The following is a 22,835-nucleotide window of genomic DNA, read 5'->3' as shown; positions in this document are numbered from 1 at the left end:
AAGGTGAAAAGTCTGTAATGACACCTGCAGAACTTACGCTGTGATTATCTCCAGACACCTGTCTGAGTCTGAGGATAAAATTCGTTATCCCCAGACACCTATCTGGGGATAATGAAAATTCGTTATCCCCAGAAACCTGTCTGGGGATAACCAAATTTCGTTATCCCCAGACACATATTTGAAACTCCGCTCTTTTAAACAATTATCCACATTCCAGAATATGGAATGTTTCCGAATGCACATAGAAATAATAGCAGGGGGAATTAACTTAAATGAAGGGCTAAATCTGTGTCACAGTTCTCCCATTCACCTGTGTGACCGCTAGTTATCGTTTGTGAGCTGCAGGCTAAAACCATGGCTTGGTTAAATTGAGATATCTCTGGTATTTATTTACAGAATTGGATAAATTAAATACCAAAATAAAGGGCATTGAACGCCCTATCATTTGGTACAATTACCGTTTCCTTCCTTAAATTCGTTTAGAAGATATTGTAATGGAAAGATAGCTTAATTTTAGTGGGCAAGAAAATCAAGCCGTTTATCATTATTCATGAAAAAATTCCCTTAAGACATAAATAATCATAAAGTTCAATCATTTTCCTTTCCAATGATACCAGTTTCAACTTTCAAAACTGCTTCCAGGATACCCTTTGAGCATTCCATAGAATCACACTCATTTCAAAATCTACCAAAGTAACGCCATTTCAGCTTGGACTGCCGTGGTCAGCGTCGGTCATTGGCTCCTAGCCTTGTGACGTCACAGTGTTTCAGGGGAATCCCATTTCGTTTTTTCAGTCAGCTGGTGCCCAATTTCAGGCTGATTCCTATAGTAATTTTTGGGTGTTTTTAAGGCATAAAAAATTGAATAACTCTGCTTCTATATAACCTAGAGACAAAATTCAAACGGTTTTATCATCGGGATGGTATACTGCATCATAGTAAACCAAATTTTATACTGTCATTTGAAAACTGAATTTTCATTTAAGTGCCTAGGATGAAAACATGAAAATTGGCACACAGGTACCTTATACCACCAAGAACACAATCTGATAGAGAAGCATTCTGACATTTTACAAAAAAGTTGGTTTTAAAGCATTTTATATTTTACTATATAAACTATAAACATTAGTAAATTCAGGGGGAATAATCGAGGAAATTCTATTTGCCCTCTTTCTGATTAGTACTTAACATAATATTAATTATGTTGCGAAATTACCATATTTTCTCTCGTACTTTTTGTTGTATATCAACCATAGACATATTACCTATCTTATAGCTTTCATTTTGAAAGATTTAGGGTTGTTTGTTTTCAACGGGGCATATGTTAACAGCGTCAAATAGGGCGAAATTACATATTATTTGAAAATGAATAAAATCATGAAAATTATATTACACAGTACAAAATCCACTGCCAACTCCATATTCATGTGGCTTTACAATGAAAAAAAAAAAAACAAACCTTGTGAGCTTTTATATAGCGCAATATCCACCAAACTGTTGAAAGCACTTTACAATTATTCCCGGACAGGGTTAGCTAATGCTAACTACCTTGACACCTGATATTGACTGTTTAAAGTCAAGAGTTAAGCCTGACCAAAGTTGCTTGGCTTTTATTTGTTTGACTTTTCCTTATAGTCCTTTATAATCAAATTACATTTTCAACCTACCTAATTGTTTATGATATGACATCCTCTACACGGCATAAGTCTGTGCATGGTAAGCGGGCTCGCAAACATTTGCATCGGGACGTGCATCCTTTCTTGCAGCCACATTTGACAAGTTGTTGGCACACTTTGGATACTTCCGGCTGTGATGACCAGTATGGTAAGAGCTTTCCTCCGTCCATTTTCCAGCCCCATTCCAGAGGTGATGGTAATACAGGATCTTTTTCTGTTGCAGAGCTCCAAACATAGCCAGCTTGATATGCCGCCCGTTTAATGTGTTGCTGTAATGCACTTCTTGTTGGAGGAAGTCTCTCTATTGCACGACCTTTTTGGCAAAATAAATATTTTCTTGCTGCATTAACACCTGTGCAATCTAATGCTTTGTCGTACATAGTGACAGTAAAGGCCTCGAGCTGGGTGATGTGATGATCCGTAATGACGTTTGGTTTCCTTTGTTTGCTTGTTCTTCCAACAACGGAAGCATTGTATTGATGAATTTCGGCATATTATGAGACAAAGAGCGTTCAGAATGAAATCCAGTCCATGTTTTTACATCCTGTTCCAAGTAATTTGATGAAACATGTTGTAGCCAGTCCGTTTCTTCTGTCATATAAGGGTCATTTATCATGTTTGAAATAATGTTCGATGGAGCAGTGTTTGTTGCAGGTATATTTGGTTTAACTCCAAATGCAATTTCTTGGGCGACCTTTAGAAAATCCGCCAAAATACTGCTGTCTGTTTGAATGACGTCAGAAGTATTCATATTCAACTTTTCTTGATCAACACCGGACTCATCATTTGTAGGTTTCTGAAACATGGAGTTACTTGTTCCGTGGACAGAGTTTTTGGGAGTTGTTGAGCTTGGGTTTTAATCAATGTTATCAACAGCAGCAACAGTAAAGAGTTCTTTCTTCAGTTTGATTGGGCAAAGAATTCCTTCCTCTTCGATCTATTTTCAGCTGCTGATGCGATATCCGATGACAATGACAACATACGTTTATATGAGGAACACAAGCCTAGGGAAAATAATGTGTCAATTATCTTCTTTGATCTTGTATTTGTGTATAAAAAATACTTACATACAACGGTAATGGCGTCTCTTTGATCTGCGACTGTCTTTTTTGAAAAGTCGGCCCGGTTTTATTTTTATTTTTGGTATTTGACACAATAAGTTGTGATATAGATAGGCTTTCTCGATGCCTGGAATCTGACTTTTCTGAAGGAGACGATCCAACCAAAATCATTTTGATTAATATCAACAGGGAGTTAGGCACTGCGTCTTCTTGAGTTCCAATCCCGATGTCCCATTGTGTTGGTGTTTGCGGGCATTTGCGAATGATGTCTTGTCGGATAGTTTTTGCTGCACGCCACAAAGACACTGCATTATCATCTGCTTGTTCCTTTTGATTCTTTACTAATAACGCCGAGCTCGAACCTAGGACCTTCCGATCCGAAAGTGAGTGTCATACCGCAAGACCACATAGCCGCACAAACAGCAATTGGTATTTTTAAAATATGGATATTATTAATATTGAATTTCACAAAGAGAAGAAATATACAAACTTTTAAAACAAAAACCACAAAATGCCCATTAAAAAAGTTGGAAAGTATGTGTTCAAAATAAAAATAAAGTAAATAATAGTACTGAAAATATTATGGACTAAATATAAAATACTACAGAACTAAATTTAAAATATCGACATGAATATCGATATCATTGGGCAGGCATGATGAGAAGATAATGTAAACATGGCATTTCGGCGCAGAGTTAAAAAGTGTCTGCGCATAGATATAGAGCCCTGAAATTTGGCATGAATAAAATTTAGATGTTATTCTAAAAACAAGCGTTTTTATTTTAAAAACACACGCGGTAAATAAAAAAATAAATGCATTTGAAAATTGCCAAATTTTAACTTCATATAACTTCTAGAATTTTTAATGGATTTTTCCTTAATTGGTACCATTTAAAAGGAAATTGAAAGATGAAAATGATGATACCAAACTTTCTGCGATACTCCTCTTTATAACGAAGTTATGCATCTTTAATTGAACGCCCCAAAACGGCAATTTCCAGTCACAACTTTCCTATGGGCGAGTTTGGTCACAATTTGACTGCTGCTGCTCACTAAACTGCCTAATATAGCGTATAGAGGATTGGGCGCAAACGAAATATAAATAAACTACATTATTATTATTATTGTTTTTGTTGTCGGGGGTGTAAACGTGTGGTGTAAAAATAGGCCCACAGCAAAAAGAGGCTTCTCTTCTTATTTTCTGTGAATCGACCCATCTACGTCCATGGGGTTAGATATTTTTAGATTGGAGTTTAGCATGCTGCCTAGTGATTGCCAATGTTCGTTGATACAATGATAATAATTAAATAATGATTTTAAGTAGATCAAAGGTAAAACGAAACATGGTACACGAATACAGATGTCCATGACCAAAATATATATATAAATAAATAATTTTGAAAAAATTAAAATCAAGTCTTTTAAAAACAAAACAAAGATGTGGTAAATGAATACTGATGATAATGATAAAGTATTATAAAATAACAATTGACGGGTACATATAGGAGCACTTTGATAACAATGGTACCAATATTGTTTTTTTAAAAAGTAAAATTAATCATAATGATAATAAAGGTGATGATGATGAGAATAAAATAAGGTGGCGTTTTTCTGCGCCTCCGTTGGAGGTTTTAAAAATATGCACTGTTTTTATGCACCTCCGTTGGCGGTGCTGGTTAAGTAATGAAAATGATGCTGCTTGAAGCTTGATGGAAAAAATAATGATAAGTATTGAATTGTTAGCTTCAATTTATTAGACGAAGACAGATCCTGTGGATGTTTCGGGTTTCCCTTTTATCAACAAAACACAATGAATAAAACACATTAGCTAGTCAAAAAGTATAATGCTGGGACATTTACATAAACAGTCCAATTTTCTTTTCTTTAATTTGTTCTTAGAATGCCCAATTGGGACAGTTCCGATTTTATCATGACAGTTGACCAATATGATTGTACAATTTGTTTTTAAATCTCAATTGACAGAAACAAAAGTAACAATGGGGAAAATTTTTAATTAACATAACTGTAAATCGGAAGTACAGTATCAAGTATGAAACGAATATTTCTGCTTCTGTAAATGGATTCAAAATAATGATTTGTAAAGATTGAATTTAAACACACAGGGCATTCAAAGGTCAGATGGCCTAAAAAACTCCTCACACAATGTGATGTGATATTTTTCTTTCTGCTTTAACTGACTCTGTTTCATACACACCCAACAGGTTTTAGGATTATTTTGTCATATTGGACCTGAATATCCAAAGGACTATTTGGGCAATGTGGCTAGTGGCTAATTAACCACCATTTGGGGAAAAAAAAACAAAAAAAACTAGAGCTTTTATATAGCGCAATATACACTAAAATGTGCTCAAGGCGCTTTACAAAGGATCCCTGACCAACAGCAACACGTAACATGTAGAACGAGATATAATGCCTGTTAGGCGATGTTACAATTTATTTCTGACAGAGACAACACTGTTGGCACCAGGTACTCATTTTACACCTAGTACCGAGTACGGTGAGAGAATGTGAGTAAAGAATCTTTTCCAAGGACTCAACTATGCACCAAGCAAGGCTCGAACCCAGGACCTTCTGATCCAAAAGCGAGTGTCATACCACTAGACCACATAGCCGCACAGGTACATAATAGGATATTATGATTCCGAGCTGTCATCAGTATCTATTATGGATAATAGCTAAGATAAAAGATTGGATGAAATTGAACAAATTTAAATTTAATGACAAGGCAAATCAATAATAAATATCAACTTTTAAAAAAATATATACAAATGAGATACAAGTGCTGATACAGGTGCTGATATTAAACCAAGTTTTTGTGTAAGAAATCTCGGGATGTATTTAGATGTTAGGCTATCAATGAGGATCATTTCAAAAAGATATGTCATAATTTCAATTATTACATTAGAAACATCTGAGGAATTCGGTAAGGTGCTTGTTAGTTAGTTTTTTGTTGTGTTTTTTTCTTTTTTTTTTTTGGGGGGGGGGTGTCTCTTTTTTATTATCTTTCTTTTTTTTTCTTTTTTCTTTTTTTTTTTGTTACTATGTATTGTAGCATCATTTTTTATACATCTTTAATATCAAGATTTGATTTTCCTCAATAATGTTCTTGTATTTTTAATGCTCTTTAAAGCTTCATCTTCATGACGGAGACAAGATGGGTTTATTGACAGATGAATCAAACCGTAACAAAATGGTGCAGTTCCTGCTGAAGTATGACCTCAAGCTCTCAATATTGATGTACATCATAGGATTGATTTGGTTTTTGGCTCTGGCATACCAGCCTCTTAATGCTGGAACATATTTCTCTGAAAATGCCTTGCTTCCTGGTTTGTACGATTTTTAAAAGTTGAAGATTAATGTTTTCTTTGATCTTGTCAATTTTCCAATAAAATTGTAATTGTAATCACAAGAACAGCTAAAATCAAAAGCGGTTAAGGTAATGATAATTATTTGATATGTGTAAGTTGATGTTTTGAAACTCATTGAATCTTTACACTGTCATGTTTAGCTAAACACTATGAATCTTTCATTAACAATCTTTTAACCTTTTATATAAATACAGATGACAAATAAACGAATATTTTAGATTTATTCCGTCTTTTTGGGGAAATCATCAGGTCAAAAAAGCACTATATGTTCAGAGCTTACATTTTTATTGATTATTTTACACATCCGTTTTTAATTTCTTTGGAAAAGAAATATGAGCTCAGACTAATGGGTCCAGAGAGAAAATTTGTGGATTAAGGAATTATTCATACCTGCCAACCGTTCCACTTTTGATGAAAGAATCAGTCCTACACTTGAGCATGGAAATCTCGAAATCACAGAAATATCAAACTCTGTATAATTCCCCGTTTTAATCCCTCTATTTTTTAAATATTGGCAACATGAAAATCTCAAACACTTTTCGAGGCCAACACAGAAATCTTGAACAAACTGGACATTCCCTTGCGGTCCATTGAATTTTTTTTCGCGAAATGTTTGTGTTGAATGGAAATAGCGCTAAGTGTCAGTTAGTGTGTTATACGTGCTTGTGTGCAGCATATATATGTGTGTGTGTTGTGTGTGTGCATGCTAATTGAGGGGGATCGCGAAGCATGTTTGACCAGTGTCTTACGCTCACCACCCATCACTCCATTGACTTCTTGAATAAGACGACGTAGCAAAATGACCAGTATCGTTGGGACGGGAGACTAGCAAGGCAGTGATTGCCTTAGGCGGTAACTGTTATGCATTACAATGATACAGTGGGGATAATGGGACTAACAAAATATCCCTGTTGTAGCCGAGTCCCGTTATATCTATGTATGTGGAATTTGGAGGGCAGCAGCACTGGGAGAAAATTAAAAAAAAAAAACAAAAAAAAAACACGTGGAACACATTTCAAGTTATCTCCCTGAATATCCATTAACTTCCATAATCAAATAAATCAGATTTCTATTTCTTTAATTCTCCTGCCCCCCCCCCCCCCCCCCCCCAACCGCTGAAATCACCATACCTCACCCGCTCTAACACTTACTTCAGGGCACAAGGTGGGTTGGAACGATGCAACAGTTAATTCTACTTTCCTCTGCTTTCCAGCCATTCCAACTGCACCACTGACATTCACTAAGAGCACTTCAAAATTCAAGTAGCGCACAGCCCTAGCTTCATGCTTCACATAGAGCTCTTCATGATCTTCCTTCTCCTTTGCATAGTTACCTAATTAGTCACAAACACTCGCAGTGGGAATTATCATTCCATTTCTGTAATTGAACAAGACAAGACGCACTAAACGCATCACCATTGAAGACTCTCTTCATAATTTTGTAAAAGATGGCAGAGAAAAGGAAATTGAATTGTTTCACTCTCAACTCTTGACAGAGTTCACAATAACAGAGAGTAATCATTATAATATGATCTTTATCAAGACCAGTCACATTTACCTCCCTCATATTTTTCCTCATTTCCTCTGTAAAATACTCAACACAGAAATCTTGAAAACATGGAAATCTCAAACAAATAGGCCCGGTCCCAACTTGTTTGAGATTTCCGTGCTCAAGTGTATTTTCACTCTTACTTTCTACTATTATTGTCTTTAAAATTCTGATTTTCCAAAATGATGATAATGGTAAGATGGAAGAAAATGGGGGGGATAGAAAATAATGAGGTTAAACTTTACTGTTCAAAATTGACTTCATATCAAATCAAAGTGGCATTTTATTTCATAGTCTCTTGTAAATAATAAAAATGCAATGATATCTACCGGTCATCATTAATCAATCATTTTCACATTATTGAAACTTTTTACCTTTTTTAAAATTTCAGGTTTGGTAGAAAGTGAATTACCTCCAGTTCTCATGTCTCTAACTGCATACAAAGACCAAGTCAAGGCAGAACAGAACAAGGACAAGAAGTAAGATTTATCTATCATAGAATTGATTCAAAATAATAGAGAAGAACTTTCAATAAGATGTTCAATTTTAAAAGGTTTGTTTTTGAAAACTTAACTGATATGAAAAAATAAAATGACTGTCAAAAAAATTAAATGGAAAACCAACAGTCTTCAGAAAAACGTCCATTATGAACTGTTTTGCAGATTTGTTTAATAACACTGTTATTAACAGTTTTCAATTTTTTTTTGTTTTAATCTAATATCTTAAAGCCAAAAAACGATATTGTATACACATTTAAAAGCAGAGTTGAATTGTTGTTCTCTTTTTATTTTTGTTTTTGGTCTAATCTGGCGTGGCTTTTTTTTGGTATCGCTTTCGGCCGCATAAAAATTGCCTCAAATCCCTGATTTGCATTGCAGCTGCGTAATCTGCAGCTTTTTGCAATTTTTTGCAAATTTTCAAGATTTTATAAGTGTGGGAATAGCAATTCTGCAAAATTTCCAGTTGCTGTACTGTATTGGATTGCTTTCTGATCTGTTGGTAAAGAGGCAGAGTCATGTTATTTCAATAAAACAATCGAAGTTAAGTATGTATTGACCCAGGGACTCTGGTGAGCACCCGTGGGGACCACTCGAGATGGACATCCATGGGGTCAATATTAGAAAGGGGGGGGGGGCATTGTGACAAGGGTTGTAGACAGTAGTGGGGAATGAATTCAAGGACAAGGTGGAATGTAGACACAAGTGGGAAGTGAACATAGGGGGGTTCCCTGGACTATGGATAAACAGTGGACAGTATACCCAGGACTTTGGGATTTGAACATCAGTGGGGAGTAAATCTGGGACTATGTGACACCGGTGAGGAGTGAACTGGGGACTGTATGATGTAGACACAAGTGGAGAGTGGACAAGAGAGAAATTTACCCACTTTTTGAACTAGACACCCAGAACAATATGAGGTGGATAGCAGAAGGGAGTGAACCTGAACTATGTAAGGTGAGCATTAGTAGGGAGTAAATATGGGATAGATACACAAGTGAGGAGTAAACCTGGGAAACCAGTGGAGAGTAAATCCAGTACTGTGAGATATGAACACCTGAGAAAAGTAAACTTGTATCTTTGGGATAAGGACACCAGTGGAGAGTGAATCTGGGACTATGGGAGATGGACATCACCAGAGAGTGATTATGGAACCACAGGATTTCGACTCCAGTGGGACGTGAACCTGGAGTTATGGGAGGTGGACACTAGTGGGGAATGAATCCGGGATTATGAGAGGTGAACACCAGTGGAAAATGAAGCCTAGGATATGAGAGGCAGACACCACTGAGGAGTGACCGTGGAACCATAGGATATGGACTCCAATGGGGAGTAGACCTGAGGTTATGGGAGGTGGACACCACTAGGGATTGAACCTGGGACTATGGGAGGTGGACACCAGTGGAAATTGAATGCGGGGTGATGTCGTATGGACACTAGCGGGAACGTATTGTTCCTGGAATGTGAGGTTTTATTTGTAGAATTTCCCTGAAGTTATATATATATGTCCCTCCAGGAAATCGCGGCCACAATTTTTCGCCGTTACCGCAACAGGACCGCAATTTTGACAATTGCTGCAATTTTTTGCAATTTTCCATGTTCTGGAGTCACATCTAATCATATAATGCTAAACATAGGAACATTCCTTTTCCAAAAAAATGAAAGGAATCATGTAAGTTGTAAGCAGGGACAAAATTTATGTCATTTGTTACCCTCCGTATGACATTATGCTATTTAATAATAGTTTTATTGCTAACATCAATCTATTATATATATATATATATTTTTTTTTTATTATGGGTGTTTAATTTACTATCACAGACATAGATTCATGTAACTCGGAAATAGAAAGTGTTTATGGCCGGTCCCCTCGATCTCGTTACTCCCGAGTTCCACTGTATTATTATGATGTATAGATGTACTTGGAAATATAATAATAATAATATAATAATAATAATAATAATAATATAATAATATAATAATAATTTTTTTAAATTTATGAGCTTTTCTACCACATAAATGTTAGGAATCCATGTTGTGTAAAAGTGTTGTTTTTTGGGGTTTTTTTCAAAATCTCCTGGTGGCATCCCCTGTATATACCTGGCATAATATTTCTTTTCTGTGGATGCAATGTCAATATCAATGTAATTTAATGTAATTATGGACACAATACAGTATAATACATACCAACAAAAATTTGTGGACTGTGCTTGTCATATAATTAAAGCAAGAATAAATTATTGTGCGCTGTTTATTGAAAACAATGTCTTAAATTTGCACTTTTTCCTTGCAATTTTTGCATTTTTTGCATGCAATTTTTGGAATTTTGGGTGCAATTTTTGGGGTTTACATTTGCAATTTTCCGCGGGGACAGATATATTGAGGCATGCCTGTAACAGCTTTGTTTGGGGAGGCTTTTTAAAAATCTTATTAGCTTTTTGTAATGATCATTTTTTAAATTATCTCTCTCTACCAATTACTCAGGCCCACAACGCTTTTCTCTTTCATGGACTTATTGTCAGTTTTTACCAAAATCAATTGCAAAATTTGTGCAATTAAAACATTTTTTTTTGCTTGCAAAAGTTTTGCAAATTTTGTTGTTTTTTGCTTGCAAAATTTGGGATTTTATTTTGCAAAAAACCGTCATGCCAGTCTAATACAGTTTTGCTGGTATTATGGTTTGGAAGCTATGATAATAAATCACCATCATTAAAAGTTTATACAAAATACAGGAAAAAGCCAAGTAAATTCTCTGTGTTTATAGCTTTTAATTCTGTAATTATAAATTCTGAAAGCTCTAAGACCTAGATTTACTCGTTTTGAGCTTCTAAAGTCTGCGTCAGGGTTTGCAATAAATCATTAATTGTCTATGGGTCTAACTTTTGAACAAAGCAAAGCAAACAAGTTATTGGCTTTTTTGTTTTTATTAACAGACGTAAACAATTTTTTTTTTTTACCTCATTATATAAAAAGCAAAATGGAAATAAGTTCATTGGCTGTTTTCGCAAATAAACTGCACAGTACTTTTAATTATTATTTTTTTTTTTTTTTTATGTTCTACAAGAAAGACTATACAAGACTGGATATTCAACCAATTTGAAGACCTTGGACTGGACACCTATCGCCAAAATTTTTCTGTCATCTACCCATTCAAATCAGTCTCCCAAAAGGTGATTCGCTTTTCAAAAAACATATTTTCACTAAATTTCATTTCACAGATTGTGGTTTATGAGAATCTATATCTTGTCTTTAACACTAGTGAATTTCTCTTGTAAAATCTTGTGCATAATTTAGAAATAGAAATCATCAAATGGTATCAGCTTGGGGGAAATACGGGCTACAAAACTTAGAGATTTGTACATTTCGTGCCTTTCTTGCCAGTCATTTCCTAAAAATATTAAATTGAATAGTGTGACGTGTTTTAAATAATAAGAATATTTTTTTTTCACATTTATTTAGATATTCAATACATAAATAGATTTTTGCATTGAAGACAGCTATATAACCTTTATTCTGTGGTTGTTGGTAATTAATTGTGGCAGTGACTGTAACTTTGACATTGAACCAGGGAGTTTGATAATGTAATGTGTGTGCAGATTTGTGTTTTGTTATGTTTTAATCTCTATATCAACATGATATGATTATCTTTATCAACAGCATGTAAGTGGGCAGAATGTATTTGCAATATTACGAGCACGTCGTGCAGCGAGCACAGAGGCATTGGTGCTTTCAATTCCTCTTCGTCCTGCAGCCACCAAAGGAAAGAGTCTAACTGGAGGGGGTATAGCGCTCACACTTGCACTGGCTAAAGAATTAAAACGTGAGTCAAAATTGTAAAGAAGAGTTTAGAAATGAGATTTGATAGAGAAATTGTGAAAGATTTGATTTAAAATTGATATTGTAGTCTGTTTCTAAGTAAAGAATACTTCTTTAAAACTTTTGCTCAAGAAGTTTTTCTTCTTTTCTGCTTTATAATATCCAGTCTTTTTTATCTTCCATGGTTATTCCCTCTAGATCAGAAAATTGGAATAAAAAGTCCCATTGCGGTGGGGTTATTCTGACAGTTATAATCTTTTTACAAGCTGTATTCAATTTACTCACTGTTACAAATTTATCATTCTTTTAATCTGCAGAAAAGCCATACTGGGCCAAAGATATAGTCTTCTTGTTCACAGACTATGATGAAATTGGGCCACTCGCTTGGTTAGATGCTTATCATCAGACAAGCTCTCAATGTAAGAGATCTCTCTCTCCCTCTCCCTCCATCCCTCTCTCTCTCTCTCTCTCTCTCTCTCTCTCTCTCTCTCTCTCTCTCTCTCTCTCTCTCTCTCTCTCTCTCTCCCTCTCTCTCTCTCTCAATGTAGAGAAGGCCATATTTTTTTTTTCAGTTTGTTTATGTGTATGTCGTTTGTTTTCCTCTTCTTCTTCCTTTTTCAAAATATTGCATTGGTATAATATGGGTAAATGTCTGAATGCTGATCTTTTATTTTTGATATTTTTTTCCAATTCTAGTCATAGTAAGCCAGGACCTAGCAGGTCGTAGTGGTCCCATTCAAGGCGCTCTAAACTTGGAACTGCCCCTTGAGAAAGTATCCTATTATGCTGTAAAGGTTGAAGGTCTCAATGGACAACTGGCCAACCTTGATCTTGTCAATCTGGTTGTCAAGCTTGTAAAAAAAGAAAGAGCTCGTGTCTCTATTCATGAAGCTAAGGTAAGGTAATCATAATGTTTTTATCATTTTATTTGTTTTATTTTTTTTTAAAACAAAAAAAACCCCCACAAAGATATCACATTTTAAATTTAACATCACATCATCACAATACCCTTTTTATGAAGCATCATGACCTCTCATGCTTAAACATTTGCACAGTCTACATGACCTATGATTCTCTTTCTCTTGTAAACAGGATCTCCTTTGCTCTCATTTTTGTCTCCCCTATGTAGCTTTGTAATGACACCATTTGATTTTGCCCAGGACCTGCATTATGCATTTTACTTGGAGGGTGACAGTCAAATAGATTTATCTGTTTGTGAGACGTAATATTTTTCTGTCAATCATACCATTTTTTGTGTTGAAGTAAGCTTTGAACAAGGTGATGGTGTCAGTAGAAAAAAAGGGGGAAGGGAGGTTAGTATACTCGGAAGATATACATAGATAAATTGCTGTTGGATCCACTGATTAACTCAACATGATAATCAGGATACAATCTTTTGGCTATTCCATCATCATCCTTTTTCCATCGCTAAAATTGCCTACTTTAAATGTTGCAGGAACTTAATTTCTTTATAAAAGTAAAAACAACTGTTCTCACACATTCTTTATTGTGGTTTATTGTGCAGGACGAGAGGAAGGCCAGCTTGTACCATGACCCAAATGGAGAATCCCTGGAGGAATACCTGATAGCCCTGAAGACAATGATGAGAATGATGTGGCATCAGGCTAGTGGTGCACCCTCGGGAAATCATGGCATGTTCCATCGTTATCACATTGAGGCTGTCACCTTGAAAGGGATCAAAGAGAAGGGATCAAATCACCGTGACCTTAATAATTCTGCTAGGTAAGTAGTCCTTTAAGTAGTTCAAGTGGAGGCTATTTATGAAGATGGGCAACATTGAAAGGTGTCATTGGAAAACAATATCTCCAATCATTTTAGTCGTGATTTTCAATTTATCCACTCACCACTCTTACATTAGCAGACAAAAAATTAAAACAATTCAAACCACCCCGTAGTAAAACTGCATAGAGAAGATTTCATAGGATATTGAAATTTTAAAATTATGCCCTTCTGCATGACATCAGTAGATGTCAGCAGGAATCACACTTGTCCTAAATGAGCAAATTGAGTGTTAATAATCTTGCCCAAGGACTTGAATCTGGGACCTATAAGTCACAGAGCAATGTTTTTACCACTCAGCTACCCCACCTCTCTATCTAGATAAGGAGAAATGGAAATTATTCTCAACCTCCTATAGTGGGCAGGGAGGCACTTCCTGTATCTTCTATCCCCCTATGTCTGTTTTCCAACTTGCTTTCTGTCTTTGTCTTAGAATGAGATTACTTGGTTTTGTCCTGGCCCTGGCCGGATACCCTGGCTGAGAGGGAAACAGTCAAATGTGTAGTTAGTTTTGGGAGATGATATTATTTTCTTTGTAAATCATCTCTCTGTTACACACTGTATTATGTTTTGTTTACATATGATATATGATTTGTAAACATTTGAGTGTATTCCTCTTAGTAGGGACCTGTGCTTGTGTCTGGGTGAGACTTTCAGGTGATCTCAAACTAAGTACTTTGATAGTGTGCTCTTGGAATCTACATCTGCTTCCTATTTGAACCAATTCGCCTTTGTCTTACCTTTTCTTGGGTGCTTAAATTGTAATTCTAGAACTTTTTACTTTCCTATTTTCTTCCTTTTTACTGGCACTGATATGACCTTAATGTGTTGCAATCACTGTAAAACCCTTAAAAACAAACAAACATCAACCACTAACATTGTTCACAGAAAACATTGACCAAACTCTTTTGAGTTGATTGTGAATCGTAACTTAATCTGCTCTAAATGTAAAACTACAGAATACATATCCGCGGAATTCCGGGATGTTGGGATTTTCTCAGAAATTTTCCTCTGATTTTGCTGTGTAAAACATTTTCTTCTGATAATAGCCAGGTCAAGAGGTGGATCCATGAAAAAATCACCATCATTTTCTTATTTTGACACCTGTGCTCAGTTGCATGAATTTTGGTGACGCTCAGTCTAGACAAATTGGTGCCAGATGTCAAAATTGAGACAAGGCAATTGATGGTCAAAAATGAAGGGGAAGGGGTAAAGGATTTTATTTGTAAGTAGGTCAAGAGTGGAAGTACAGTTATAGGTCCGTTTAAAAAGATACTTATTATAACTTCCCCCTTATTAGAAAAAAAGCCCCATCATTTAACTTTCTCTCTCTCTCTCTCTCTCTCTCTCTCTCTCTCTTTCTCTTCTCTTTTTCCCCCTATCCTCTCTCTCTCTCTCTCTTCCTCTCTCTCTCTCTCTCTCTCTCTCTCTCTCTCTCTCTCTCTCTCTCTCTCTCTCTCTCTCTCTCTCTCTCTCTCTCTCTCTCTCTCTCTCTCTCTCTCCAGTCTAGAATGTCTACAAACCTTGTGTCCTGTACCCGCGTGCGTAGTGATAATAACACATCTCTCTCTCTCTCTCTCTCTCTCTCTCTCTCTCTCTCTCTCTCTCTCTCTCTCTCTCTCTCTCTCTCTCTCTCTCTCTCTTTTTTTTTTATTTTTTTTTTCCATTATTCATTTATCTCTCTCAACCATTCTCCTATCAATCTTCTTGTTAATAAGAGATGATATTAATCTTTTACAATGATAAGGGGGTCAACTTAGTTTACTCTTTTTACCTTTGTTTTTACAATGTTTAACAATTTTAATTTATTAAAGATACTTGTGTCTTATTTGTAAGATCCGTAATCACTGGTCTACACAGGGCTAGAGTAATAAAGATATAACAATTAAAAACTAATACGTTCTGGCCTATTGACCAAAAGTTCATTTTAAATCTCTTGAGTAGAAGGTATTTTTTAAAAATCGTTTTAAGGAAAGGACGATTCATTAAAAATATACATAAAGTAAGCTATATCTCTACTCTATTAAGAATAGATGTACACTAGAAGTAGGAATATAATAAACAAAACTATGCTATTTTATGTTATGATTTTGTTTGAGATTGATCGGTGAACCAAGACATTTTCATCCTTTTTGACAAATTTACATTATCATCACTGAGAATATGATGAGCTTTTGGCTTTAGATGGTTTAATTATAATCTCAGCTCATCAACAATATATGTGTATACCCTTTCTTCAGTATCTTTTAATGTGAAGCATTACTTAGCACTTAAAATCTATCTTTGATTTGAAGTTGAGGTCTGAATTAAAATGTGGTTGAGAAAAGTAATATATAACAATATGAAATAAAGATAAAATATAAAATTTATTTCTGTATTTCATACAGAATTGTAGAAGGCATTCTCCGTAGCCTAAACAATCTACTGGAACGTTTCCACCAATCGTTTTTCTTCTACATCCTGCCTGGTACCAATCGTTATGTCTCCATCGGGATGTACATGCCTCCTTTTGGACTCATGGCAGCTGCTGGACTAATCAAAATATCCTTTTGTGTGGTGGAATTATTTTACTTTTATTTATTACACTACTTACAATCTCAAACATGACATATCATATCTATCTGATGGCTTGTTGATTGCTCCAATTTATGTCAGATTTTGGCTCACAGATTTGTGAGAACTGCTAATTTAGAAAAAATTTGTAATGATTTATTTATTGATTGTGTCTTTTTTTTTATTTTAGTGTTTATTGAAATGAATGTCATTGTCCATAGTAATGAAAGATATGCCCAGTCTAGTTAGGAAAACAATTGTAAGAGAATTTCCACTAAGAGAGATTTTTTGTTTTAATTGGTTAACTGCAAACCTTTTATTGTCTTGACTAGCAGGCTAAATATTGCATCAATTGTGGCTCTATATATATATATATATATATATATATATATATATATATATATATATATATATATATATATATATATATATATAATATATATTCTCGCCATAGATTCTTAACTTTGTATTTATACATTTAAATGCATGCCACGTCTGTAAACGAAGTTCCATTCTTTTGGATGAATAAAGTATATCTTATCTTACATTGAACAATCTGGTAAATGAAGCTAGTTGATGTATTGAGAAGTCTGGTGAATATTAATATATTATAAAATCCAATGTAATGACATCATACATACTAGTAAGTTTGCCCAAAAATGTTCATAAATATTGTATGTATATAGACAAAAACTATGTTACTAGCTTACATGAGAAAAACATAAAACAAACATTAGCAATTTGAATATTAAGAAGGATGTTTTAATGAATCCAGTGAGCATCTCATAAGATAGGGTTTTTAATTTCATTTAAAAAGATGACTTGGAATCCACAACCCTATTCAAATGCACTATTTTAATGCTAATGTTCTAAAAGATCGCACAGCTTGGAACCACTGATTTATTTTAATGATTCTTTTTGTTGTTACTATTACTTTTGTTCTTGTTCTTGGTCTTGTCTTATTTTTATTTTTATTTTTTTGTACACTTTGGCCTACTTTTATCCATATCTTTTTACCAATGCATGTTCCTACTCACTACCAAAGAGAAATACAGTGCAGTCCTGATAATTCGAATTGGGTGGGAAAAGCAAATGACTTCTATTTATCAGAATTCGATTTGTCTCCAAACAAGGGAAATAACTAAACCTGACTCCAGGTATCAGGGTTATATTACTCAGTTACCTCCCCTGACAAAAAGGGGGTTTCCCTCTTACCATTTACACTTACGGTACACTGATTAGATTGATGAGTTTTAGTTTTATTGTTTTGTTGTTTTTTTTTACATTGCGATTATTTTTTTTGTGAGATCTTAATTTTTCAACTCATCATATATTTTATGAATAAGATCTTTACTTTTAAATTCTTTGTTAAAAAAATTTCCATTTCCCCTCTGTAGTTTATCCGTGCTTGGGACCGGCATGAATACAATGTTCAATGTATAGGAGACATTGTAATAATTGTATTCATGGCCACATTAGAAATGTTTTTTTTTTGGGGGGGGGGGGGGGGGGTTTGTTTTGTTGTTGTTTTTTTTTTGTTTTTTTTTTCTGATTAAAAATGATAAAAAATTTAAAAATGAATGCCGGCCGCCCCGGGTCCATCCCAGCTTGTGGCAGTTCATAACTTTTTAAAGAAATGTGTTATTGTCGACTGTCTTGCCTTCTGTGTTGTGTGTCTCTCAAATTTAAATTCAAAAGAGCAGATGTCATCCAACAGCTCTGATGAGCTTTGCTCTTGAACATACTTTTTGAGAAGTAATAATGATGTTCTAGCATCTTTGAGGCTTGTGGGTACCACAACAGGGTCATCATCTTCATCTGAGTTGTCAGCTTCTTTGTCTGCTCTTATGTCACCTGCTATTTGACTGATGCTTGCCTCCTCGGTTGTAAGAACATCAGCATCTACCGACAGGAAGGTTTCCATGGTGGCCTCAACAGAAACTACATCTGCCAGACGATGAAAGAGACTGCTGAACTCTTCATTGTCTTGTACTTGTGGTGGCTGTTGAGTTTCAGTTTCTCCATTTTCATCTCCATCTTGAGTTAGTGGTCGGAAGCCAGCGTGTCGAAAGCAGTTGGCCACTGTTGTGCTGCTAACGTCGTCCCAAGCTTTTCTCATGATGTACAAGGCATCCAGAATGGAGATGTTGAAAATGTCTGGTGACCCAGTGTCAACATGTACCAGGTAGCGTTGTACAATTGCCTTCCTGTACAAGTTTTTGAAGCAGGCAATTATACCCTGATCACAAGGTTGGCTCTTGCTGGTGGTGTTTGGTGGTAAGAAGACCAGCTTCACTGCTTTCAGGTCTGAAATGTCTGGATGAGCTGGACAGTTGTCAAGCACTAAGGCCACAGTCCTCCCTTGCAGCAGAAATTTTCTGTCAAGCTTTTGAACCCATGATTCAAATATTTTTCCAGTCATCCAAGCTTTCGAGTTTGCCGTATACTCCACTGGAAGCTTCTTGATGTTGTGAAAGCATCTTGGCTTGGCTGATTTCCCTATCACAAGCAGTGGTAGCTTTTCCGATCCAGACATGTTTGCTGCCACAAGTACTGTCAGCCGATCCTTGGCTTTCTTGCCTCCAGAACACACGGAGCCTTTAAAATCAAAAGTCTTGTCTGGCATGCACTTGAAAAACAAGCCCGTTTCATCGGCGTTGTAAATGTCGTCTGGGTTGAATTCCTTTAGCAGATCAGCTAAAACAGTCTGTTTCCAGTCATCAACCACGTTGTCATCCACAGAGGAAGCCTCTCCACTAATAGTTTTATAGACAATGGCATGACGGCGCTTGAATCTCTCAAGCCATCCTGGTCCAGGGCTAAACTCAATTCCAAATTCTTGTGCAAGTTGTTCAGCTTTTGCAGTCAAAATTGGTCCATTGATGGGGGCTCCTTGAGCTCGTGCTTGTTTAAACCACCGTAATAAGCCTTCATCAACGTCCTCTTGCTTGCTCAACCTTATTCTCTTCTTGTTCGGGTTGAGAGGCGAGTTTGCCAATTTCTCGATGTGAGCACGGTTTTTCACTATCGTTGACAAAGTGTTAGCAGGGATGCCTTATTTCTCTGCAATTGCTTTCTTTGGCTGCAATTTCTTATCAACGTCCTCCAGCAACTTTATTTTTGTTTCAATTGACAAGGAGTTGTGCTTTCTTTTCAATGCCATGACGGGATTAGAAGTTGAAGTTGAAGTGAAGAAGAAAAGCGTTCGATCTCTGTCTCTTCAGCAGCAAGAATGACCGCAGAATTAGTGTTGGAGCGACCGCTTTCCGCTCGGTTGCATGATGGGACCAGAGACGAGAGAGGGTGGGGAAGTAAAGGTGATGGGTCTGTGTCAGAGAGTACACAGCAGTGTGTACTCTCCGGTCTGTGTGTTTTTACTTGTACTTGTAAATTATTCGTTCGTCGGGTGGGGTCGCGTTTGAATAAAATCTCCTCTCACTCTCACTTGTCGCCTCAGCTGTCACTCGTCGCGACCCACCCTTGGTTATGTATACACACACGTGTGTGTTTGAGACACAACGCGACGTGGTGTGTATGATCACACAGACACACACATACACACACAGGCACAGCCAATCAAAACCTCTTATTTTATTCATTTAACGAGCAGCGAGCGTTTGAAAGCGCGAACCAGCGAGCGCTCGCGCTTTCGAATAAAAAAATAGCAAGCGAATCCCAACTCTACGCAGAATGAGAATGCGTGGGGTTTAGCGTGGCGTTCACGTTCAGTCAACAGTAGGCCTAGACTGCTTGAGTAGAAAGCCAAGTTGTACAACAAAGAAAGAAAGACTACACATTGTTGTACCCTTGTTGTACACGTATGCTTTGGCCCTGGCCAAGCCGTGCCCTGGCCCTTAAACTTACAAGCTACACAATAGCACAGAGTAGTAGTTAACACTGCATGCTGTGTAGGCCCTCTACTTCTAGATCTAGATCCATCGATCAATAAAGAAAGACAGCACAGAAGAGAAAGAGAAACGCTTGGAGTGGGGTGTGGCCTATGATTGTTCAAGCCGTGTATTGGTCAGCTTGTGGTTATCACTGTGTGTTAGATCTATTTATAACCAACCCCCTTTGTTAGCCAGCGGCCAGCAGACCACAAGTTAGTCTTAGTGATGAGAGCGCGAGAAGGAGAGAGGGATGACGCGAGACAGCTGGTCAATTTGGAGAAAGAAGAGAGAGGGCGGGTGGGACGGAGAGGGAACAACACGCCATTACATGCCTCAGGGGTCTAGTTATTATTATTATTCGTCAGCTCAGCCATTAAAACGCGTGGGAGGGTGGATACGGAGAACAGGCAGTTCGTTATGACCTTCCAGAGTTATTTTTTTTAGTGATGGGCAAGCACTTGCACTTCGAATAAAGAGAATAACGACTGTTCGAATTCGAATTAACCATGAATATTTTATATAGAAAAAGAAGAAAATAATTCATTACATCGTATTTTCTTCGATTTAAAAGAAATTCGGTTAATCAGATTTCGAATTATCTGGACTGGACTGTAATGGAATTTGAGTTTTGGTATTTGTAACGTCTTGTCAAGAGTAAACTACTTTTTGATATAAAAGCACATATGCTACTGTTTCTTGAAGACAAATGCATTGTACCCCCCCCCCTCCCCTTGTCTGTATCCCTTAAGTTCTTGTTCCTTGTAAATAAGTAAAGTTGAATTGATATGTAGTTAAACACTTCAAGATCTTATTTTCCGTTTTGCCTTTATCAGTCCTTAACTTGAAATATGGAATTGCCCTTTGGTTTGGATCAGGTGATTTGAAAACAGGAACAAAATCGGAATCAAGTGACAAGAAAGATGGTGAAAAGAAGGATAAAGGTAACAAGAGATTTTTGATACTTTTTGGAATAATACTTGCTAGCCTTTACAGATGGGGTCATACTCTAACATGACAATATTTTTGATTGAAGCTTGAGTCTCATTGCTGTCATTGCTCTCTGGGTAAAATGGTTGGTGTGTAGTTATAACCAGATACATTTATAAGATAAATTGTGATTGGAAAAATAAAATCAAGTCTTATCGTTAAAGGCTCTATTGGGAAGTGTTTAAAAGTTATGAGTAAAGGTAGCTTTTAACATGAAGTAGAGAAATACTCAAAGGTTGATGCCCTGTTTGATCATTTCTTTTATTATTCGTGTAATTATTCTTTTCTTCTTCTTCTTCTTCTTCTTCTTCTTCTTCTTCTTCTTCTTCTTCTTCTTCTTCTTCTTCTTCTTCTGCTTCTACTTCTGCTTCTTCTTCTTCTTCTTCTTCTTCTTCTTCTTCTTATTCTTATTATTATACTATGTAACACGCCTGACCGGCAAGTCTTGTTTTTGTTGGCTCTTTCATTTACATGTTTTGAGGGATTTTTATCTGACATTTCGCCTGGATTTTAATACCATCTAATTTGTGATAGTCTTGTGGTTTTATTGATATACATTTTAACAATTTCTAATAGAGGATTTTTCTAAAATTTTAAAATTTTAAAATTTAAGTATGGATTTTCCAAAGTCGAACATAGTTTTAAACTGCTATTTGTTTACAGCCATATTGGAAACTTTATTCACTGTGCTATATTTTACAACTTTTAACAACTACCGTGTACATCGATCTATTTATAATACTAAGTTTATGAACAGACTCAGAGGGGGTAGACGAAAACAACGCCCTATAATCACCGTCATTGGTCATCGGCCAACCCCACGCCTGCTCCCCCTATGACCTCGATCCTCGCTTCATTTCGTCAACACTCGTCCCCCATCCAATCTCATCATTTCAATGAATAATCCTCACCCTTTATTGTCAAATGTCAACACTGTCCGTGACAGTCAGTATGAAATTAACGACCACCATGACAACAACTCGCAGCAACAGCACCGTCTTGAGCAACAACAACAACAACAACAACCTGCACGTAGTGATCATACGAGTATAAGAATCAGATTACTAAATGTTAGATCGTGCCGTAATAAAACTCAAGACATAATCGACATTATTGAAGATCATATAATTACTATTTTTGTCATCTTGGAAACATGGCTTAAGGGGAGGGGCGACACCTGAAACTATTTTCAAGAATAATGATTAGATCCAATATCTTTTTATAATGGGACATTGCCTATGACCAATGGATTGGAACCATGTGATTTATTTCGGTGGGCGTGTCCGGTTGCAATGGTGATGGCCGCCATCTTGGATTTTATTCTCTGGGTACTATTTTTAAAAGTTACATTCTCTATAAGTTTCCATGGAATTTTCTTGAAATTTTGCATGGTTGTATATTTGTATATTATAAAAAAATAAACAGAGCATTTTTGAAATATTTTCAATAGATTTTTATTTATAAATTTTTTTAAAAAATGATTTTGCGGTTTGATAAAAATCATGTTTTTTTACATAAAAATGTCAATTTTTCAAAAAATAATAAAGATATTTAAAATTCCTTCTGTATGATTTTAGATAATCACTATAGCTCTAGACATGCAAAGGTATAAACAAAT

The 22,835-nt window shown here is 36.0% G+C and overlaps 1 protein-coding gene across 1 annotated transcript in view; it reads left to right on the top strand.

Moving 5' to 3' along the window:
* The window catches only part of LOC144976541 (uncharacterized), a 38,471-nt gene that overhangs the window by 149 nt on the left and 15,487 nt on the right, over positions 1 to 22,835 (top strand). Inside the window, exons 2-13 of the mRNA XM_078920836.1 lie at positions 5,889 to 6,084; positions 8,066 to 8,153; positions 11,236 to 11,341; positions 11,829 to 11,991; positions 12,305 to 12,406; positions 12,684 to 12,883; positions 13,513 to 13,730; positions 16,175 to 16,391; positions 18,232 to 18,382; positions 19,380 to 19,528; positions 20,292 to 20,442; positions 21,022 to 21,171. Coding sequence (XP_078776962.1) covers positions 5,913 to 6,084; positions 8,066 to 8,153; positions 11,236 to 11,341; positions 11,829 to 11,991; positions 12,305 to 12,406; positions 12,684 to 12,883; positions 13,513 to 13,730; positions 16,175 to 16,391; positions 18,232 to 18,382; positions 19,380 to 19,528; positions 20,292 to 20,442; positions 21,022 to 21,171 — 1,867 coding nt within the window. The 5' untranslated portion in view covers positions 5,889 to 5,912. The remainder of the gene's footprint in view (positions 1 to 5,888; positions 6,085 to 8,065; positions 8,154 to 11,235; positions 11,342 to 11,828; positions 11,992 to 12,304; positions 12,407 to 12,683; positions 12,884 to 13,512; positions 13,731 to 16,174; positions 16,392 to 18,231; positions 18,383 to 19,379; positions 19,529 to 20,291; positions 20,443 to 21,021; positions 21,172 to 22,835) is intronic.

Source organism: Berghia stephanieae, chromosome 7, assembly GCF_034508935.2.
Source record: "Berghia stephanieae isolate SIO BIC M18660-M18661 chromosome 7, UCSD_Bste_1.3, whole genome shotgun sequence".
In the NCBI taxonomy this organism is placed as follows: domain Eukaryota; kingdom Metazoa; phylum Mollusca; class Gastropoda; order Nudibranchia; family Aeolidiidae; genus Berghia; species Berghia stephanieae.
The sequence above is the reverse complement of the archived record's forward strand: the minus strand, read 5'-3'. Positions and strand labels throughout refer to the sequence as shown.